The sequence below is a fragment of the Pantherophis guttatus genome, chromosome 4 (genome assembly GCF_059756535.1).
Source record: "Pantherophis guttatus breed Tessera chromosome 4, ASM5975653v1, whole genome shotgun sequence".
NCBI lineage: Eukaryota > Metazoa > Chordata > Lepidosauria > Squamata > Colubridae > Pantherophis > Pantherophis guttatus.
In genome coordinates, this window is record NC_142066.1 from 83,520,655 (window position 1) to 83,544,407 (window position 23,753).

A 23,753-nucleotide genomic window follows, 5' to 3' on the forward strand; every position below is an offset into this window, starting at 1 on the left:
TGACTCAGCCTTCCATCCTTTCTAAGGTAGGTAAATTGAAGACCCAGTTTGTGGGGGCAATAAGCTGACTTTGTATGAATATACAAAAGTATGAAGGCTATTGCTTAACGCATTGTAAGCCGCCCTGAGTCTCCGGAGAAGGGCGGCATATAAATCAATTTTTTTAAAAAAAGAGAGAGAGAGAGAAGGGTTAGGAGGATACAACCAACAAAAAGGAAGCAAATAAAGAGAAGGAAAAGAGAGATGAAAAGATTAGAGAAAAACATTGTTAATGATTACACTGGGATTAACAGTGATAAAAATAGAGAGGGTAGAAAGAAACAAAAAAAACAAGAAAAGAAGAGATTAGAGACAAAAAAATTAAATGATTACACTGGGATTAATAGTGGGGAAACAAAGAAGGTGAAAGGAGAAAAGGGGAATAGATCAGATGGGAATATAGGGCAAACTAAGCGAGTAATAGACTTAAAAGCTAAAGGAAGGAAACAGGGGGAAAGATATAATAACTATAAAAAGAAAAAAGAAAAAAGAAAGAAAATGAGAGAATGAATTAAAATGAGGGGAATTTTAAGAGGTGGTTTATTTATTTATTTATTTATTTATTAGATTTTTATACCGCCCCCTCTCCCGAAGGACTCGGGGCGGTGAACAGCCAAAGTTAAAAACATACAATATAAACAATTAAAAATACGTTTAAAACAGAATTAAATCTAAAATGGCTCCCCAATTTAAAATGCCTTACCCATACCCCTATAAAAAGACGAATTTAAAATTTAAAAATTTAAAATTTCCACATTTAAAAAGGGGGAAGATTTAGGCCAGGCCAGCTTGATAAAATAGAAAGGTCTTAAGCGCGCGGCGGAAGGTGCGCAGATCCGGGATCCTACGTATCTCCGGGGGGAGCTCGTTCCAAATCGTAGGTGCCCCCACAGAGAAGGCTCTCCCCCTAGGGGCCGACAGCCGACATTGTTTGGCCGACGGCACCCGGAGGAGCCCCTCTCTATGGGAGCGTACTGGCCGGTGGGAGGCTATTGGTGGTAGCAGGCGGTCCCGTAAATAACCAGGTCCTAAGCCATGGAGCGCTTTGAAGGTGATAACCAGAACCTTGAAGCGCACTCGGAAGACCACCGGGAGCCAGTGCAGCTCGCGCAGGAGAGGTGTCACATGGGAACTCCATGTCGCTCCCATCACTACCCACGCGGCCGCACTCTGCGCCAGTTGGAGCCTCCGAGTGCACCTCAAGGGGAGCCCCATGTAGAGAGCGTTGCAGTAATCCAGACGAGAAGTAACGAGGGCATGAGTGACTGTGTGTAGGGAGTCCCGATCTAGATAGGGACGCAACTGGCGAATCAGGCGAACCTGATGAAAAATCCTCCCGGACACGGCCGTCACATGCTCTTCTAACGACAGCCGTGAATCCAGGAGGACACCCAAGTTGCGAGCCCTATCCGTGGGTGCCAATGATTCGCCCCCAATAGTCAGCGATGGCATTAGCTGACTATATCGGGACGTCGGAAACCACAGCCACTCGGTCTTGGATGGGTTGAGCCTGAGCCTGTTCCTCCCCATCCAGATCCGTACGGCCTCCAGGCACTGGGACATCACTTCAAGGGCATCGTTGGGGTGGTCCGGGGTGGAGATGTACAGCTGGGTGTCATCCGCGTACTGATGGTGCTTCACCCCAAAACCACGGATGATCTCGCCCAGCGGCTTTACATAAATGTTGAACAAAAGGGGCGAGAGGATCGATCCCTGCGGCACCCCACATATGAGGGGCCTCGGGGTCGACCTCTGCCCCCCTGTCAACACAGACTGCGACCGGTCGGAGAGAAAGGAGGAGAACCACCTTAGTACGGTGCCTCCCACCCCCAACTCTTCCAACCGGTGCAGCATGATACCATGGTCGATGGTATCAAAAGCCGCTGAGAGATCTAACAGGACCAGGACAGAGGAGCAGCCCCTGTCCCGAGCCCTCCAGAGATCATCAACCAACGCGACCAATGCCGTTTCCGTGCTGTATCCAGGCCTGAAACCCGACTGGAACGGATCCAGATACGACGCTTCATCCAGGTACTGGGGAAGCTGTCCCGCAACCACACTCTCAACAACCTTCGCCACAAAACGAAGGTTGGAGACTGGACGATAATTAGCCAATATTGCCGGGTCCAGGGAAGGCTTCTTGAGGAGGGGCCTCACCACCGCCTCCTTAAGGGCGGCGGGGAAGACACCCTCACCCAATGAAGCATTTATAATCCCCTGGAGCCAGCCTCGCGTCACCTCCCGGGAAGCCAGCACTAACCAGGAGGGACACGGGTCCAACAAACATGTGGTCGCGTTCAATCTACCCAGAATCCTGTCCACGTCATCTGGGGTCACAGGATCAAACTCATCCCAGATAACAGTCTCAAGACCTGCCTCCGTCACTCTCACTGGATCTACCCAGTCAGAGTCCAGACCTTCCCGAATCTGAGTGATTTTGTCATACAGATACTGAACAAAGTCCTCGGCTCTTCCCTCCAAGGGGTCCTCCCGCGCTTCCTGGTGGAGCAGGGAGCGGGTCACCCTAAACAGGGCGGCCGGGCGATTATCTGATGACGCAATAAGAGCAGCAAAATGCATACATTTTGCTGCTTTTATCGCCACTAGGTAAGTCCTAATATGGGATCTAACCAGTGTCCGGTCCGATTCAGAAAGACTAGCTCTCCAACTACTCTCTAGGCGTCTTTTCCGGCGCTTCATCTCCCTCAGCTCCTCGGTAAACCAAGGAGCCAGGCGAGATCTGCGCCGGGTCAGAGGCCGCAAAGGCACGACTCGATCCAGGGCCCCAGCGGCCGCCCTATCCCAGGCGGCCACTAGGTCTCCAGTCGAGGCGTGAGCCAGAACCTCAGGAATTGGCCCAAGCTCCGTCTGGAACCTATCGGGTTCCATCAGGCGCCTGGGGCGGTACCATCTTATCGGTTCCGCCTCCCTGCAGCGGGGTGTCGCGGTACGAAGGTCAAGGCGAAGGAGAGAGTTTGCTAGATGGACCAGGAGAAAATGGTTAAAAGGAGTAATTAGTGGAAAGGAGGAAGGGTAATATGATATATAAGTATGGTAATAATGGTATCATGATTAATATTGGTGATTGTAATATTTGAATAAGTTGAAATATATTCTATAATATGAATGGTAGAATCTAGAAAAATAATGGTTGTGAAGTATAAAATGATATATTTAGAAGGGGTTAAGACAGTGGTAGGATTCACCCCAAATCCTGGACCGAAACCATTATTACACTCATCCCCAAAGAAGATTCGGACCCCACACAAGTTAAAAATTATAGGCCGATCTCATTGCTCAATGTGGACTATAAACTTTTTATGCTGGTTATAACGCAAAGACTGAAAATAATTATTCACAAATATATATATACAGATCAAAATGGCTTTGTCCCAAGAAGACAGATCAAAAATAACATAAGAACAATTATCAGTGTCCTGGAATATTATGAGAAAAGAGTTGACAAACAAGTAGCCTTAATCTTTTTAGATGCACAAAAGGCATTCGATAATTTAAATTGGAATTTCCTCATATTACAAGTAGAGGCCATGGATTTTGGTGACAAATTTCTACATATGATCAAAAAAGTATACTCTTTCCAAACGGCCAAAATTATGATTAATGGGGACATGACTGATAATCTGGATATACAAAAAGGTGTGAGACAGGGTTGCCCCTTATCTCCACTATTGTTTATAATCTCATTGGAAATATTATTAAATGAAGTTAGAAAGGATGCGGAAATAAAAGGTCTGAGAACACGAAAAGAAGAATATAAATTACAAGCCTTCGCTGATGATGTGGTATTTATAATGGAGCAACCGGAAATAACAGGAACCAAACTCTTAGCGAAGATAGAGGAATATGGAAGAGTGGCGGGGCTTAAAATTAACAAACAAAAAAATAAAGCATTAACAAAGAATTTGACAAAGGTACAGGAGACAAAACTAGAAGACAAACTAGGAATACAATTTGTAAAGAGAATAAAGTTATCTAGGAATCTGGCTTACCGCTAAAGCAATAACAATTAGAGAAGACAATTATAACAAACTAATGAAACAAATTAGAAAAGACCTGGAAACGTGGAACAAATTACAACTGTCATTTTTAGGGAAAATCGCATCCATAAAAATGAACATACTGCCTAGATTACTCTACCTTTTTCAAGTAACTCCAATTTGGCCAGGAAAGAATTTTTTCAGGGACCTTAATAAAATGATAACAAAATTTATTTGGAATGGGTAAAGGGCCAGAATTAAAATAAAGTGTATGCAAGACACCCGGGAAAAGGGAGGTTTAGGCCTACCAGACTGGGAGTTATACTACAAAGCAGCATCGCTAAATTGGATAAGGGATTGGATAGACCTCAAGAATAAAAGAATGCTACTACTGGAGGGCTTTGAATTACAACGTGGCTGGCACGCCTTCCTGTGGGAGGGAAAGGACAAGCATCATGGATACTTCCAGCAACATATCATCAGAGGATCACTGTACAAAACATGGCAAGAGATTAGAAAGCACTACGCTAAAATCCCACGATGGTTATCGACAATGGAAGCACATTTATAAGTAAATTTATAAGTATCTAATAAAATACAAATTAGAAGAGGAGGTAGTTAAAGAGAACATGATAACCTGGGCCAAAAATATAGGATATAACATTAAACTGGACAATTGGGAAAAATTGTGGAAGATAAATTATAGGTTGACAATGTCTAGACCCTATAAGGAAAACCTTTACAAAATGTTCTACCGATGGCACCTCCCACTGGCGCGCCTGACCAAGATGTCCCCAAATACGTCTCCAATGTGCTGAAAATGTAAATCACAGAAAGGGTCATATTATCATCTCTGGTGGTCATGCCGAAAGGCAAAACAATACTGGCAAGAAATTAAGATAATGATCGAAGAAATCACAAAACAAAAACTGGAAATGAGGCCGGAAATCTTTTTATTGGGAATAATCACAGCACAATACACCAAAGAAATAACATATCTGATCATCCATATCCTCACAGCAGCACGTATACTTTTTGCCCAACATTGGAAATCTGAGCAGTTACCCACAGAAGACAAAATAATCACTAAAATTACAGAATGTGCAGAAATGGACAAGCTCACAAAAGAACTGCAAGAGAAAGACGATACTGATTACTATTTAGTGTGGCAAAGATGGTTCAGCTGGCTGGAGGCAAAAATAGGAATATAAAGATAACCTTTGACTATTCAATAGAAATGTATAGAATTAAATTAAGAGTCAACTATATCTATATATCTATATATCTATATATCTATATCTATATCTATATCTATATCTATATCTATCTATCTATATCTATATCTATATCTATATCTATCTATCTATCTATCTATATATATATATAAAATCATGTAAATATGTGAATATAGATATAGATACAAATAGATACAAATAAGAGAAATAGGAAAATAACCCACCAATGTAGTAACTTCTAAGAGTCAGTCACGGGACTGAATTGATGTTTGTTTGTTTTGTATGTTGTCTTAATGTATTTATATTTGTTTGTATTTTCTTTTTATTATTAATAAAAATCTTATAAAAAAAAAGACAGTGGTGGGATTCAGGCAGTTCGCACCACTTCGGGAGAACCGGTTGTTAACTTTCTGAGCAGTTTGGCAAACTGGTTGTTGGAAGAAATCATTAGGGCAGAGAACCAGTTGTTAAATTATTTGAATCCCACCACTGCGTTAAGAGCTGGAAGGTTAAATGAAATTGAAATGATAATTGTATTATTATTATGTATAGATTTGAATAAATTGTATTAATACTAGGATTGAAAAAAAAATGAACTTAAAGTAATGTAAAATGATAATGTGAAATTATTTACTTAGAGGGGAAGATAATTGGAAATGATTATAGAATTGTGAAGATAGGTTTGTTTTAAAAAGGTGGTGTGAAAATAAATGTGAAGAAATGTATTGTTTTTGGTAAATGTAAAATGATGATCTGAAATTATTAACTTAGAGGAGAAGATGATTGGAAATGATGATATAAATTGGAAATGATGATATAAAATGATTTACTTAGAAGGGATTTATTTAGAAGGTGAAATGGAAATCTAAATGAAATTGAAATGGAATAAGATATCTTTATTTAAAAAAGGCGATGTGGGAAAAAATTGAAGAAATATATTGTTAAAATGGTAAAATGATTAATAAGGAAATATGACATGATAATCTGGTCCACTTTTAGAAAACAATGGATATTAAGAAATAAGTGTGAAATATTAAAATGATTGTGTGCAAATTATAGGGTTTCAATAGAATAAAGAAAGATTGAAAAATATATGTGATAAAGGGAGAAACAAAAGAATGAAATGAAATAAGATTAAGATTAGGGGGTTAGGGCGGATGGTAATATTGATTATATATTAAATATAAAATAGAGATGAAAAAGGGAAAAAGTAGAAAAGGAATACAATGGTAGAAATTGAAATTTATAAATTAAATTTGGGGAAAATAAGCTGTATGAATTTTGACTCGGTCAATACTCTATTCAGAAAAAAAGAGCCTTGGTGGCGCAGCAGACTAAAGCATTGTTAAGTACCAGCTGCCTGCAATTACTGCAAGTTCAAATCTCACCAGGCTCAAGGTTGACTCAGCCTTCCATCCTTTCGAGGTAGGTAAATGGTAGGTTTGTGGGGGCAATAAGCTGACTTTGTATAAAAAAGAACACCACTGGGGGGGGGGGGAACGGGCAAAAGCCCTACTAAGCAGATATATACAAAAGTATGAAGGCTATTGCTTAATGCATTGTAAGCAGCCCTGAGTCTCTGGAAAAGGGCGGCATATAAATCGAACCAATAAATAAAATAAGTAAATAAAATGTACTGTATGTTCATTTGTTTTAAAAAATAAAAAAAAAACTTTTAGAAAAAAAAACATCATGCAGACAGATATTTAACAGAAGATATGTAAGATTTAATGGATTTAAAAAATAAAACATAGGAAACCTGTAGATCCCCATATAATTTTACCTGAATAGTCAGGAAATTTGATTTTTGTGCCCCTCTCCAAATCACATTTTCTTTCTAAGCAGTTAATTTAGTATTATATGAGCAGTCCTCAACGTATAACCACAATTGGAACATTTGGAACATTTGACACAATTGGAACATTCCAAATTTTTGAAAATTTGTTAAGTAAGTTTTGCCCCACTTTACAACTTTCTTACTACAATTGTTAAGTCATATGAAGAAGCAGCAGATCATTATAAGAATCAGGACCTCTACAGCTATTCAGTATCTGGTTATGGATGTCAAATATGGTGAAGCTTTTTTTTTGTAACAGTATACCATAGCATCAAAAATTAATCCAACAATCTCCCCAAAACTACATGAGCCTGCTAGATCTAGATAAGAAGCAGGAAACTAATAAAGCTATTAAGTAAAAAAAAGTTTTAAAAAAAGGTTTTCAGTCTTATCAAAAATGTGTAGGGTACGGGAAATGTGAAAAGAATCAGTCACTCTGCTTTGATGCTAACAGATCTGATAAAAACATTCCTCCATTCCAACTGTTTGGAGAAAGAAAAGCTTATGAAAAGAGAGATAAAAGTGTATAGAATAGAAGCCTCTTATTTCTGATGCTCCTGCAGATAAGAGTCTATTAGATGATCACTTCCTGCAGTGCTTATTCCAGAAGTCAACATGTTGATAAACATGAAGGGGATTTTCTCTGGTACTAGTTGGCATTCTCTAATGGATAGATATGGCTTCCTAAATGAGGGGGGAGCAGAGATTTTTTTTAAAGGTCCAGGTTTCTAAAGGGAAGTACAAATGGCCATTTCTGCTTTGGGATAGCACCAGAAAGGCTCCAGACAATAAATGCTGAAACTGCAGAATTCCATAACACTGTGCAAAGAACAAATGTACATATCAGTGTCTTCTACCCTCTTCACTTCTAAGACAGTTCTTTGATATTCTGAGGAATGTTTTGCCAACAAATACAGGTGAAACTCGAAAAATTAGAATGTCGTGCAAAAGTTCATTTATTTCAGTAATGCAACTTAAAAGATGAAACTAATATATGAGATAGACTCATTACATGCAAAGCGAGATAGTTCAAGCCTTGATTTGTCATACTTTTGATGATTATAGCTTACAGCTCATGAAAACCCCAAATTCACAATCTCAGAAAATTAGAATATTACATGAAATCAATAAAACAAGGATTGTATATAGAACAACATTGGACCTCTGAAAAGTATAAGCATGCATATGTACCCAGTACTTGGTTTGGGCCCTTTTTGCATCAGTTACTGCCTCAATGCAGTGTGGCATGGATGCTATCAGCCTGTGGCACTGCTGAGGTGTTATGGAAGACCAGGATGCTTCAATAGAGGCCTTCAGCTCTTCTGCATTGTTCGGTCTCATGTCTCTCATCTTTCTCTTGGCAATGCCCCATAGATTCTCTATGGGGTTCAGGTCAGACGAGTTTGCTGGCCAATCAAGCACAGTAATCCCATGGTCATTGAACCAGGTTTTGGTACTTTTGGCAGTGTGGGCAGGTGCCAAGTCCTGCTGGAAAATGAAGTCAGCATCCCCATAAAGCTCGTCTGCAGAAGGAAGCATGAAGTGCTCCAAAATCTCCTGGTAGATGGCTGCATTGACCCTGGACTTAATGAAGCACAGTGGACCAACACCAGCAGATGACAAGGCTCCCCAAATCAACACAGACTGTGGAAACTTCACACTGGACTTCAAGCATCTTGCAGTATGTGCCTCTTCATTCTTCCTCCAGACTCTGGGTCCTTGGTTTCCAAATGAGATGCAAAAGTTGCTCTCATCAGAAAAGAGGACTTTGGACCACTGAGCAACAGACCAGTTCTTTTTTTTCTTTAGCCCAGGTAAGACGCTTCTGACGTTGTTTGTTGTTCAGGAGCGGCTTGACGAAGAATATGACATTTGAAGCCCATGTCCAGGATCCGTCTCTGTGTGGTGGCTCTTAAGGCACTGACTCCAGCCTCAGTCCACTCCTTGTGAAAGTCCCCAACACTTTTGAATGGCCTTTTCCTGACAATCCTCTCCAGGCTGCGGTCATCCCTGCTGCTTGTGCACTTTTTTCTTCCACACTTTTCTCTTCCATATAACTTTCTTTGATACAGCACTTCGGGAACATCCAACTTCTTTTGCAATTACCTTTTGAGACTTTCCCTCTTTATGGAGGGTGTCAATGATGGTTTTCTGCACAACTGTCAGGTCAGCAGTCTTTCCCATGATTGTGATTCCTACTGAACCAGACTGAGAGACTATTTAAAGGCTCAGGAACCCTTTGCAGGTGTTATGGCTTAATTAGCTGTTTAGAGTGGGAAACTTTGAGCCTTTTCACAATATTCTAATTTTCTGAAATTGTGAATTTAGGGTTTTCATGAGCTGTAAGCCATAATCATCAAAAGTATGACAAATCAAGGCTTGAACTATCTCGCTTTGCATGTAATGAGTCTATCTCATATATTAGTTTCACCTTTTAAGTTGCATTACTGAAATAAATGAACTTTTGCACGATATTCTAATTTTTTGAGTTTCACCTGTAGTAGTATTGGATCATATTGGCTATGACTATAGAAAAGATATAAGGTGCACTATCATGATTTGTGCATGTTGCCTTAGATATTGTGTTAAATTTAATCTTTTATGACATCAATGTTTACTTAAAAGTATATATAATTTTGCTTTTTTTCCCCTTACTCAACAGTTATTCTATATCTTGCGCTTCAGTATAAACATATTCTATGTAGGACTCTAAATATCTAAATATCTGCCCTCAGTGTGAAAGGGATTCCCACTCTTGAATTGGCTTTTTAGTCACTAGATGCTGTTTTAGGACCTCTTTCCAGAGCACGATACCATAGTCTTTTGAAACTGAAGGATGCCAATGATAAAATTGCAAGATTGAATACATTCTGATAAAACAGAAAAGTTCAGGTCTCTTTCTTTTTCATGAGAAGTTAGAAGGTCTGATTGAACTTTTTTTTTTAGACCCACAAGCTTCTTTTGTTGCCCTGGATGTGGCAGCAGAGAAACGCAATGGAGCTGGAAAGCAGGTTAGCAAAGGATGCTTTGGGGAAGCAAGGGGAGCTGGGTGGTGGTGCTCCAAGCTCTCCAGCTCTGCAGTGGTGGAGAAAAACAATGGAGCTGGAAAGCAGGTGGCAAGGCAAAACCCCCAAGGTCTCCAGGTGATGAAATGGGCCCATCTCAAGGGAAAGCCAGAATCTATTGAAACATGGCAGCAGAGCTGCAGGCCTCCAAAGCTGCTGCCTTTAAAATAGAGACCAGGCAGTGTGAGGTGGCGCTATAGGATGGAACTGGCAAGTGGAGGAGGAGGTGGCCACCAGTCACATTATCTGAAGGGCGGGGCAGGGAAGGCACTGAAGAAAGTCTCACCAGCGGTGGATGTGGTTCATGTGCAGTGGCAGCAGAGGCCTTTCACCATCAGTGCCTTCGGGCTCCAAAACAGTGGAGGGGCACTGGGTAAGGGGACCGAGCCACCCCGCCCATCCTCCATAACATGGCAGTCTGTCTCGAGAGGGGAGTAAAAGGGAAGAGGTGGGTGGGCAGCTGGGTTATTAAATGGGCAGGGCAGGTCACCGAGCAGGCAGTGGCCTGGCTGCAGGGGCCCTGAGGTATGTGGGTGCGGGGCCCATGTTCCCCTGCCACTTGTCTTGTCTCACTTCATGGCAGTTCTGCATGCCCTCCTGCCCTGTTGTGGCCACAATGGGACAGAGTGGGTGGGGATTAACTAGGACTTATTTTGGGGGTAGGGCTTATATTAGGCACAGACATGGGAAAATTGGGCTAGGGCTTATTTTTGGGGTAGGTCGTATTTTGGGGGGAAACACTGTATTTAAATGCACTCTATAACAATTGTGGGTATTAGAAACCTAAACTTGGTATCAGATTTAATGTAAAATATTTCAGATATTCATAATCTCACTTTGTTAACATCTTGAATCCAAGATGCTTTCACAGAATATTTTGAACTTTTCCTCAGGGAAATCTTTTTTTTCCTGCTATTTTCATAGGCAAGTCTTAGAGCAAATATATATCTGTACAGCAATACTCCAACAATAGGTCCATCCATTCATCACTAACTTCAATATTGTTCATGCAAATCCCAACTCAAGATCAGTTTCACTATGAAATGACGGGAGTTCACTTTTGCTTTCTTTCTTATGCTTTATGAATATCAGAAATTCAATGTTTAGTCTAGTGCTGTGATGGTGAACCTATGGCACATGTGCCAGAGGTGGCATGCAGAGCCCTCTCTGCTGGCACGCGCACCATCGCCCCAGGTTAGATCTCCATGAAGTTCGTGAACTTCTGTTTCCCTGCAAACAACGAAACAGAAGCTCACGAAAGAAAAGATCTTACTTCTTGCCGCACTGCCGGTGTTGGGATGCCCTGCCTCCCACTGGCCATCTGGTCTTCAGGTCTCTGCTACACATGCGCGCATGTCCATGCATGTCCATGCATGTCTGTACATATCCACATGCATATCCGTGCATGCACATGTTCATGCATGTCCATGCATGCATGCATGTTGGTGTATGTGCACACACATATCAGCATGTGCGCACGTTCATGTGTGCGCATTCACATTTTAGTATGGGTATGCGCACTTGTACAGTTTGGGCACTCTGTGTCTAAAAGGTTCACCATCACTGGTCTAGTGTTTAAGACAACAATCTAAAAAGCAAGAGACCCGTCCCACCTATAGGAGATGGCCAGGCTGATTTTGAGGGAGGGGATAAACAGGTCATCAGTCATGAGTCCCTGTATGCTCACAAGAGATCTAAGTTCAGCCCATCTTGAATTTCTTTCTTATCTAATTTTCCTTGACCGTTAGTAACTCAGATTCTTTTAAAGTTAAAAGAATTTTGCAGTAAATCTTTATACTCTTTTGAATTGTCTGGTTCTCCTGATTTTCCTTAGCTGAGTGACCTTAAGTCAGTCATTCTCTCTCAGCCCAGCCCATCTCACAGGGTGGTTGTTGTGGGGAAAATAGGAACAGAAAGGTATTTCAATGTGTTCACTGCCAAGTTATTTGTAATACTAATAAAGGCAGGATACAAACAAACAAACAAATAAATAGTTGTTCTTACCTGACATTGTAGTGTGAAACAGGGTTTATTTGGACTCTGCCATAACACTGAGCTGTTATATGAACTTCCTTCAAAACTGCAACCTAAGGATAAAGCAGAAATAAATAGAACAGTTAGTAATCTACACACTTACTAAAAATATTACATGAACTCAGAGCTGTTCAGTTTTTAAAGCTCTGCTTACAAAAAACTTATGAAGTATCAGTTATCAAAGGTGTGATCTGGGCTCTTAAAAAAACAAATAGCTAATTCTCATGGGTCAGAAAATATATTTGAAAATATGCCAACAGACAATCATTTATCATTAATAAAAGGCAGGGATCGCTGGAACAGTAATGATGCACTTATGATAAGTTTAAACAAAAAGAATGATTGATATCTGTCAGAATATCAGACAGACAGACTGAAAATGACAAAGTCAAAATGACAAATGACATAAAACTTCTGCCTCTTTTTTATGACTGCTACACATTAATAAGAGGTGGACTTCGATGATCTCCATCTAGTCACCTATGGCAACAGATTAAACTTTAATTCAGTCAAATGCTATCAGCCTTACTCTATAGACCAGACAGGAAATACAATCAGATACACTAAGTCTACTTTATTGTAAAATCTTGCAAGTCTGAAAGCATAATTTTCCTGCTGTCTGTCTCCCTTACAACCCAATCACTTGCCACACATTATCCAGCTACAGATTATTCTGCTTCTTACCTGGCCATGTCCTAGGCAGAATCTCTTCACCTTGTTCCCTAAGGTTTTTTCTACCACATACCATTACACAAACTAACATACAAGAGGGTAACTAAATGACAATCATAATTTTTTTTTTTAATTTAATTTGTATACCGCCCTTCTCCCAGGAGGGACTCAGGGCGGTGAACAGCCAAAATTAAAAAACATACAAATGCAAAAGTTAAGATAATTAAAAGAATTAAATCATTGGCTACCCAAATTTAAAACCCCAAATCCATAAAATTTAAAATCCCAATTAAAAAACCATTTAGGCTAGGCCGGCTTGATGAAATAAAAACGTCTTCAGGGCTTTACGGAAGGTCCGGAGGTCCGGGATCAATCGTATTCCAGGAGGCAGCTCATTCCACAGGGCGGGTGCCCCCACAGAGAAGGCTCGCCCCCTGGGGGCCGCCAGCCGACCATTGCCTGACCAACGGCACCCCGAGGAGGCCCTCTCTGTGAGAGCGTATTGGCCGGTGGGAGGTTATCGGTAGCAGCAGGCGGTCTCGCAAATACCCTGGCCCTAAGCCATGGAGCGCTTTAAAGATGAGAACCAACACCTTAAAGCGCACCCGGAAGACCACCGGGAGCCAATGCAGCTCGCGCAGGAGAGGTGTTACGTGGGAGCGCCACGTCGCTCCCATAATCACCCGCGCGGCCGCATTCTGCACCAGCTGGAGCCTCCAGGTGCTCCTCAGGGGGAGCCCCATGTAGAGAGCGTTACAGTAGTCCAGGCGTGACGTAACCAAGGCATGAGTGACTGTGCACAAGGAGTCCCGATCCAGAAAGGGGCGCAACTGGCATATCAGGCGAACGTGATAAAAAGCCCCCCTGGCCACGGCCGTCATATGCTCTTCTAAAGACAGCCGTGTGTCCAGGAGGACGCCCAAGTTGCGAGCCCCCTCTGTGGGGGTCAGTGACTCGCCCCCAATAGCCAGCGATGGCACCAGCTGGCTATACCAGGACGCCGGCATCCACAGCCACTCGGTCTTGGAAGGGTTGAGCCAAAGCCTGTTCCTCCCCATCCAGACCCGCACAGCCTCCAGACACTGGGACATCACTTCGAGGGCATCATTGGGGTGGTCTGGGGTGGAAATGTACAGCTGAGTGTCATCAGCGTACAGATGGCATCGCACCCCAAAACCACGGATGATCTCACCCAGCGGCTTCACATAAATGTTGAACAGGAGCAGCGAGAGGACCGACCCTTGCGGCACCCCGCAAGCAAGGCGCCTCGAGGTCGACCTCTGCCCCCCTGCCAACACAGACTGCGACCGGTCAGAGAGATAGGAGGAGAACCACCGCAACACGGTGCCTCCCACCCCCAGTCCCTCCAGCCGGCGCAGCATGATACCATGGTCGATGGTATCAAAAGCCGCTGAGAGGTCTAACAGGACCAGAACAGAGGAACAACCCCTGTCCCGAGCCCTCCAGAGATCATCCACCAATGCGACCAATGCCGTCTCCGTGCTTTACCCAGGCCTGAAGCCGGATTGGCACGGATCTAGATAGACGGTTTCATCCAGGAACTGTGGGAGCTGTCGCGCAACCACACTCTCCACAACCTTCGCAACAAAGCGAAGGTTGGAGACCGAACGATAGTTTGCCAAAACGGCTGGGTCCAGAGAAGGCTTCTTGAGGAGGGGCCTCACCACCGCCTCTTTCAAGGCGGGAGGCAAGAAACCCTCTGTCAGAGAAGCATTTATGATCCTCTGGAGCCAGCCTCGTGTTACCTCCCGGGTGGCCAATACCAGCCAGGAGGGGCACGGGTCCAATAAACATGTGGTTGCATTTAACCTCCCCAGGATCCTGTCCACGTCCTCAGGAGTCACAGGGTCGAACTCATCCCAGGTAACATTCTCAAGACCAGCCTCAGTCACCCCGCCGGGATCTACCCAGTCAGAGTCCAGGCCTTCCCGAATCTGAGCGATTTTATCGTGCAGATACTGTGCAAAATCCTCAGCCTGCCCTTGCAAGGGGTGTTCCCGCGCTCCCTGATATAGAAGGGAGCGGGTCACCCTAAACAAGGCGGCTGGGCGGTTATCTGCCGATGCAATAAGAGCGGAAAAGTGGTTACGCTTTGCCGCTTTTATCGCCACTAGATAGGTCTTAATATGAGACCTAACTAGTGTTCGGTCGGATTCGGAGCGAATCGCCCTCCAACCACTCTCTAGGCGTCTTTTCCGGCGCTTCATCCCCCTCAGCTCCTCGGAAAACCAAGGGGCCGGGCAGGTTCGGCGTCGGGTCAGAGGCTGCAAAGGCACGACTCGGTCCAGAGCACCGGCGGCTGTCCTATCCCAGGCAGCCACCAGATCTTCAGCCGAGTCATGTGCCAGAGTTTCAGGAACTGGCCCAAGCTCCCTCTGGAACCTATCAGGATCCATCAGGCACCTGGGGCGGAACCACCTGGTCAGTTCCGCCTCCCTGCAGTGGGGTGCAGCGGTCGAAAGGTCCAGTCTCAGGAGAGAATGGTCCGAGCATGACAGGGGTTCAATAACTATATCCCCTATATCCAGACCACTCCGCCACTGACCAGAGATAAAAAACAAGTCCAGGGTGTGTCCTCCCACGTGAGTGGGGCCATGAATTAATTGTGTCAGGTCCATGGCTGTCATGGAAGCCATAAACTCCCGAGCCATCCCAGACGCCCCACCGGTAGATGGCAGGTTGAAATCCCCCATGACCAAAAGTCTGGGGGTATCAACCGCCACCCCGGCAATAACGTTGAGAAGCTCGGGCAGGGCCGCTGTCATGTGGCAGGGAGCAAGGTACGAGATCAGCAGGCCCACCTGCATCCCATGGCCCCACTTCACCAGGAGAGACTCACATCCGGCTATCTGAGGTACAGTGGCCTCCCTCGGATCAAAATCTAAAATTTACAGTGAAACACATTATGAACAGGCAAAAAAATTTTCTGGCAGAAGAACAATAGTATTTCGCCATAAATTGATACCTGCTTTTATAGAAAAAGTGGCAAATCTTAGCAATTTAGAACATATTGTTGGAGTTTTTGTTATGTAGAAGATATATAACATATGGTACATTTCATTGGGACATCCAGGAATTCCTACTCGGTAGCAAACCAGGCTGTTAGGCTTATCCATATAAAAGTATATTAAAGCTGCATGAGCTGCACATTTTATAGCACCTTAGGCACTAAGGTGGGTTGTCTCACTGTAGCAGATGTGTCTGAATCTGTCTTCTACTACCACTGAAGGAATGCTATAAAAGTCACAAACCTAAATTTCCTGCAAAGCTTTCTTGATAATGACTGTTTCTACATATTAGACAAGATTTCCCCCTCTTTTATAGAGTCATTAGCAGCTGTTAATTGATCAAAAATTATTGGGTTATTAACAAACAAGCCTTAGCCATTAGACCAAGTCTGAGTCCAGGCAGAGGATATCGTTTTCTCTGGCCTTTATTTCATCTAATTGTTTTCTGTTTCCCAAGGATGATAATATCTTTGTTTAAAGCATTATATGTCTATGCCTCAGAATTCTTTCAGCACTCTTGTCTGACTTATTCTTGCTCTTAGTTTTTTACTTCATTGTAATTCTTATGCCACTATTTGAATTTCCTATCTTCACTCTGATGCACTGATTCTTTCCTATATATTGATACCAAAATGTCCTAAATTCAAACCAATAAGTCAATCCCAATAATAACCAGTGCAATCATAATCACCACAATGAAGTTGGAAGCATTTTGAAAACATTGCAGATATCATGGATTGATATAAAACAAACAACATTATACTAAGCTTAATTTATGTTTCAATAAAAAAAAACTTTTAAACTGTAATACTAATAGTACTTAGATTTATATTTTAGAATTTAGAACTTAGAATAACTTTATTGTCACTTTGCATGTACACTAATTGGCATACATTAAAATGAAATTTCGTTGCATACAGCTCTCAAATAGTCATCACCTCCAATTTACACTACATAAACAAGATAAATAAATACAAAATTATATAAAATTACCCATATATATTATATGACACAGAAAAACAACACAATCTAGTTCGTATGTATACATGTACATAGTGAGAAAAATGAATCTTGTGAGTTTATCAGACGGATGGCATAGGGAACAAAGCTATTACAGAATCTGGTAGTCCTGCTAGAAATACTTTTAAATCTCCTCCCAGAGGGGAGCAACAGAAACAGACCATAAAGTCGGTGTGTGGGTTCTCTAACAATGTTTTGAGCTCTAAGCACATAGCGCTTATAAGCAGTATCCTGAATAACAGGAAGCGAGCTTCCTATAATTTTCTCGACTGTCCTTACCACTCTCTGTAAGGACCTTCTATCTGAGGCACTGCTACCACCAAACCAAACAATGATGAAGTTCGTTAAATCTCATTTGTGCCTCTGTAAAAAGTGGCCAGGACAGGAGAAAGATGTGCTCTCCTCATCCGATGCAGGAAATGCAGATGCTGGTTTGCATGCTTCACTAAGGATGACTGGTGGAGAGACCAGTTCAGATGGTTAGTTATCTGCACCCTCAGATGCTTAATACTGATATACTGCTTCATAGTGCTTTATAGCCCTCTCTAAGCAGTTTACAGTCAGCATATTGCCCTCAACAATCTGGGCCCTCATTTTACTGACCTCAGAAAGATGGAAGGCTGAGTCAACCTTGAGCTAGTGAGAATTGAACTGCCAAACTGCCAACAATTGGCAGTCAGCAGAATTAGCCTGCAATATTGCATTCTAATCACTGTCCCACCATGGCTCTTACTTAATACCGATTTATTTATTTCGATTATTGATAAAGTGATATGGGCGATATTCTTTGCCTGTAATTTGATAAATAAGAACTCAAACAATAATTTTGATATTTGATCAGTTAATAGATGGTAATGACAAAATAGGGGAGTTGAAAATCCTTCTTGAAAAATATGTGATATGTTTAACAATGAGCAGTAGCTGAGAATAAATTGAAGGAAGATAAACTAAAGGAGAACCAGAATAAAAATGTAACAAGCACCGTGATTGTCAGGGCATTTATTAATCCCATGTTTGGCTCTGGGACTAATTACCCTGGTTTAGAGGAGATGAATCGAGGCTTATCCTTGTTTGCAATATTTCGAAAAAGAAACGCGAGAAAGGTTTCTAATAAAACTCATTTATTTGTTATAAAGAAAATAAAACACCTCACTAACTAAGAAAAGTTAATTGTTACATTTTGGAAGTAATTTGGGCCAGCTGCCTTTTAGCAACCGGCACCCGTGGCAAGAGAACAAAGGAAAGAGGTGTGAGAAGGAATGTGGGTGGATGGATATGCGTAGTAGCTTTTGATAACAATTCTTGGCAAGGTACGGAGAGTCAGATAGTCCAGAAATAATGAGCTCAGCTGGTAAATAAAATAATGCAGTGACATTCCCCTTCTTTGCCAGTTGAGCGAATATCAGTACATCAAATAAGGCACATCTTCATACGCAGATACTCGTGTTGAGCTGCTGGAAGTGGTTTGTTGAGCATATCAGCAATTTGATCATATGTAGATACATATTGCATTTTGACAAAACCTTTTTTCACTAAATGTTTTATGTTTTGATAACTGATGTCAATGTGTCTGGACCTAGAACCTGTGAAATGAGATTCAGAAATATAAACCACCGATTCATTGTCTTCCATCACGGTGATCGGTCGGATCGGGTGTGTCCAGATATCTGTGACTAAAGCATCAAACCAAGTTAGAGAATTACATGCATCTGAAACACAAGCATATTCAGCTTCAGTAGATGAACAAGAAACAAAATTCTGTTTACGCACTTGCCAATAAACAGGACATCCATTTAAGAACATCATATAATCTGAAGTACTTTTACGTGATTTCTTATCACTTGCCCAATCAGAATCTGCATAACAACATAATTCTGCATAATCAGTATGTGTTGGTTCTAACAATAACTTCAAATGTTTAGTGTATTTTAGGTATCTCAATAATTTCTTAATACATGTCCAGTGAAACTGTTTTGCCTTACCTACGTGTCGTGATAAGAGATTAACACTAAGTGCAATGTCGGGTCTGGTCCAACTACCAATGTACAATAGTGACCCAATGACTGAACAATAAAGTGTTTGATCCTCGAACTCAGGACTTTCTTCTTGTGTCAAGTTGTGAAAATCTGTTTGCATGGGTGTCTTTGTTGTGTTAGCATCCTTCATGTTGCAATGATGCAAAACTTGTTCAATTTTATCTTCTTGTGAAAGACTAAACCCCTTCTGTGTCTTTTCAATCTGAACACCTAAATAAGTGCTAATATGACCTAATGATTTCAATGTATCTCTGCAAAGCTTTGGCAAAAATTTCACTCATTTGCTTATTTGGACCAATATAAACAATATCATCAACATAAACAAGAACTATCTCATATGCATTGTTAGATCTTTTTGTGAACACGCACTCATCAGTTTCGGACTTAATAAAGCCCATTGAATTTAGTTTGTCAGTAAGACATAAATACCACATTAAACCAGATTGTTTCAGACCATAAAGACTTTTGTTTAGGAACCAGGTATCCCCTTCTTGCTGTCGGAATCCTGGAGGACTTCTCACGTAGATCTCTTCGTCTAGGACTGCATGTAGATAAGCCGTGTCAACATCAAACTGGAAAACTTCTAAACCAAGGATAGTTGCAGTTGCTAAAGCAATTTTTACACTCTCAGTTCTGACTGTCGGTGAGTAAGTATTTATGTAGTCCTCAGGATAACGTTGAGCGAAACCCTGAGCTACGAGTCTGGCCTTGTACAGTGACTCACCATTTGGTTTCTTTTTGATTCTGTAGACCCATCGGGTGCCAATGATCTTTTTGTTTGCTGGAGGTTTTGCAAGTGTAAATACTTTAAGTTTCTTTAGACTGTCCATTTCAGCCTGCATTGCCTCATACCATTTGTCTTGCTCTGAATCAGGGAGCTGCTTGATTTGCATGAAATTATCAGGTGGAAGTGTGACATTGCAAATCAAAGGCAAGGGTGCTTTTGTCAGTTGCCAAGAATATCGTTGTGGAGGGATCCCTTTTGTGGCCCTCTTGGAACGTCTCGGAACAACTGTCCAGTCTTCTTCTGCTTCGTCCTCGTCCTCACTTTCGTCGCTAGCATCAGCATCCGCGGCTTACGAAGACGGAACATTGGGTTGAGAAGAACCAGTGGAATCTTGATCATCAATCTGTGTGGCATCAGTAGTATCATCTCTAGGAAAATAAACTCCAGGATCATTGGAATGAATCCTGGACCAGTCAATATCTTCTTCAAAATTAGCAGATTGGGAAATCACAATTGCATGTTTAGAGTCAATAAATTTGCTCCATTTTGAGTTATCATCAATACCCATAAATCTCAGTCTCTTTGCTGCTGGACTTCCTTTTCTTCTTTGAGCTAAGGGAATGTTCACCATAGCATATGAACCAAAAATATGGATGTTTTTAAGATCAGGCTTGTAGCCATACAACATGAAGAAAGGAGTCTGATTTGTTACACTGCTCCAAGTACGGTTAACAATGTAATTTGCATACTTGATAGCTTCACCCCAGTATATCATATCAAGGTTGGCGTCTTTTAGGAGACAACGCATCATGGTTTGCAGTACCCCTTGTCTTCATTCTACGACTCCATTATGAGCCGGTGTGTAAGGAGCCGAAGTCTGATGAATAATTCCATTCTTACGCATCCAGTCCTGGAAACGCTGAGACATGAACTCGGCACCACGATCACTCTGGATTCTGGCGATGCGAACTTGGTGTTGGGTAGAAACGAGGGCTGCAAAGTCTTTAAAGATCTGAAAAGTCTCTGATTTTTCTTTCATAGGATATACATATCCATATCTAGAATAATTATCAACTATTGTTAGAAAATATTTTCTACCACCAAATGATGGCGGGAAAGGACCAACTATGTCAATGTGAACCAAATCAAAAATGCGTGTTGACAGGCGTGTAGTGTGTTTGGGAATGGCTGCTGCTTTGGATTTGGCCTTCTTGCATACAGCACAATCCAAAAACACCTTACACCCCTTTAGATCCAAACCTTTTGCGAACTCCGGCATCTTCCTAAGAACACGGAAACTGGCATGCCCCAATCTTCTATGCCATTTGTGGATACACCTGGAATGCAAAGGTTTACCTGTTAGTGAATTCTCAACATTAACATTTTTATGCGGAACCTCAGGCTTGCTCTGAGCAACCTGTTTACCAATTCTATTTTTGTTGGCTTTAGGACCCTTTGGAATAGCAACAGGATCTCTCTCTGGAGCATCTCTCTCTGGGCCTGTGCGTTCCCTTTTTGGAGTTTGTATACTTGCCTGTGTTTGCGGTTTAGGCTTTGGCTTTAAGTAATAAACACCACCAATTAATATGGTTTCAGCAACAATATCTCCATCTTTAACTATGTAACTTGCTTTTTCAAGGTGGTGAACTTGGAACTTTAACATTCTAGACAAGTGACACTGACTAAGCAAATTACTGGTTGCTGTTGGTATGTAATAAACATCAGGAATGAATGCATCGAGCTCTTCAACATAAACAGTTCCTTTTCCTTTGACCTGACAAGGATGATTTGAAAAAGAGTAAAGTTCACGTAGTTCTGGTTCAGGCTCGTGCATCTCTGTGAAAAGTTCCTTTCTGTAGGTAACATGCAATGCTGCACCACTGTCCAAAGTCCACAGGAGTCGTCTGTCGTACTCTGGTTGAGGTTGTGGATCATTGGTTAAAGCCAATGTGGCGAGTGGAGTTTGTGGATCACGCCGGGGACCACGACGACCTTGTCTACCACCTCTGCCTCTGCCTCTGGAATCTGTTCCTCTGGGCTGGTACGTGACGGGAGCTGGAACTCGTTGGGGACAATCCCGGGTGGCATGTCCCACACGATTGCAGGTGTTGCATCTTGGCATCCTTGGAGCGTAGGTCCTTCCTCGGAAGGGGCGTCTAGCTGGAGCTCTTGATGCGGGTGGTCCTCTCAAGTGTGGCGTGGCCAACATGAATGCCTCTTCTTCAATTAAAAGTCTACAAACATTGTCCACTGTACGTTGAGCAATAGGGACTTGATTAATTTTTGTAACAGCATCTTTCCATTCATAATTCAAAGAGTTAATAATGATGCTGATCATTTGAATTTCTTCAATGTTATGGCCTCTTTCTCTCAATTCTGTTCTCAGACCTTTCAGTTTGGTCAAATGTCCTCCAATTTGTTCACCAGGTTTCAATCTCGAACCGTGGAGTTCAGACATGAGTAAACATGAAGATTCAATTGAGATAGGCCTGTAGCAATTTTCCAATTCAGCCCAAATTTGTCGGGCTGTTGTATTTGGTGGAAAAGTGACCTGCAGTTCAGTATCCATGGACATCAATAATGTTGTGCGAGCCCTTATCTCTAAATCTCTTATTGCATAAGTCCAAGGTGGAGCAGGTGGGTTAAATACCATACAGTGCGTGCCTTCTCTAAGAAGCAATAGTGTAATCTCACTGACCCAGGCTTTGTAATTGTGTCCTGACATTTTTAGTTTTGACTCACCAGTTAGTGGAGAGACAGAAATTGCCTGGCAAGGAGCCTGCACTTGGTATGCTGGCTGTGCTGGCAGGAATGCCTGTGGTATTTGCTGTGCCTGTTGTGGACCTAAAAATGGTCTTGGTTGTGCCATTGGAGGTGGGCCAGGAGGTGGCCCTATTTGCACTTGTGGCTGGGGCACATATGCAGGCATTTGTAGCTGCTGTGGCTGATGCACTGGAATCTGCTGTAATCCAGTTGCCATTTGTGCTTGAGCTGCAATATTGGCATGACCTGCTGGAGATGCAGTCATTTGCCTTTGCTGTGTTCCATCTAAAAAGACACCAACACCGCCAGAGGGTGTTTGAGTTTGGGCCTGTGGAAACACTTGTGGCATTTCAGCTTCCTGTAGTAAATTACTTTTGCCAGCAGATGGTGCTGCACCTTTAGCTTCGGGCAGCTTTGCATACGGGGCATTGTATGCTTTAGAGTAGGAGTGGTTATGTAAGACATGTGTAACTTGATCAGGGAGACTTTCATGTGACGTATGCAGTGCTCTTTGTCTTAATTGGCCTGACACAGGATCCACCAGGGGGAGTGTCTTTGGCTCTGAGCAAGAAGACAATATGGCGCTTTTTGAAAAATTTAAGTTATCTCCCTTATCTTGCTCAAGCATAGATATAGCCATTTTTGCCTGGGATAGCTGCTGTTCATAAAGTTTTATACGGTCACGAAAGGCTTTCATAGCCAGCTCATCCAGGGTGAGCTTAGAGCTTCGAGGAGAATAATGAATTGTTTCTCTCTCTGCGTGGGAGGAATTTTGCTCAGCAGTGTGCTTTGGCCTTGCATCGAGCATTACAAATTCAGAAGGTTCTGGGAAGACTTTTTCAGAGCTTGGAAGATCAGAAGAAAATGTTACTGACCTCAGTCGTAAATCATCATCTTCAAAAACAGCTTCTGTCTTATCTCCGTCCATTTCTGTTCCCACGGCTTCTTCTCGTTCCAGGCATGTGGCTGTAGTAAGGGGCTGGAAATCTGGAAACCTCCTTTCTGCCACCTTCTCAGCAAAATACATTTTGTATTTGTTTTACTTCTGTTTCGGCATCTCAGCAATATAATTAGCGTACCTCAGTAGCTAAAAACTAATTGCCTATGCGCTCTTATCAGAAGTAACAAAACAAGGAAAAAAGCCATAAATCAAACCGTCCTCGTGCTATCAGATGTCAGGGCATTTATTAATCCCATGTTTGGCTCTGGGACTAATTACCCTGGTTTAGAGGAGATGAATCGAGGCTTATCCTTGTTTGCAATATTTCGAAAAAGAAACGCGAGAAAGGTTTCTAATA

The 23,753-nt window shown here is 42.3% G+C and overlaps 1 protein-coding gene across 9 annotated transcripts in view; it reads right to left on the minus strand.

Annotated features, from left to right (window-relative positions):
• BMPER (BMP binding endothelial regulator) overlaps nucleotides 1-23,753 on the minus strand; it is a 499,083-nt gene that overhangs the window by 326,761 nt on the left and 148,569 nt on the right. For all 9 annotated transcript variants that reach the window (XR_015734230.1, XR_009620982.2, XM_060686109.2 and 6 more), the window contains exon 4: nucleotides 12,179-12,261. Coding sequence is in view for 7 of the 9 variants with exons in the window: in XM_060686109.2 (XP_060542092.1) it covers nucleotides 12,179-12,261 (83 nt within the window). In the remaining 2 variants the exon portion in view is untranslated. The remainder of the gene's footprint in view (nucleotides 1-12,178; nucleotides 12,262-23,753) is intronic.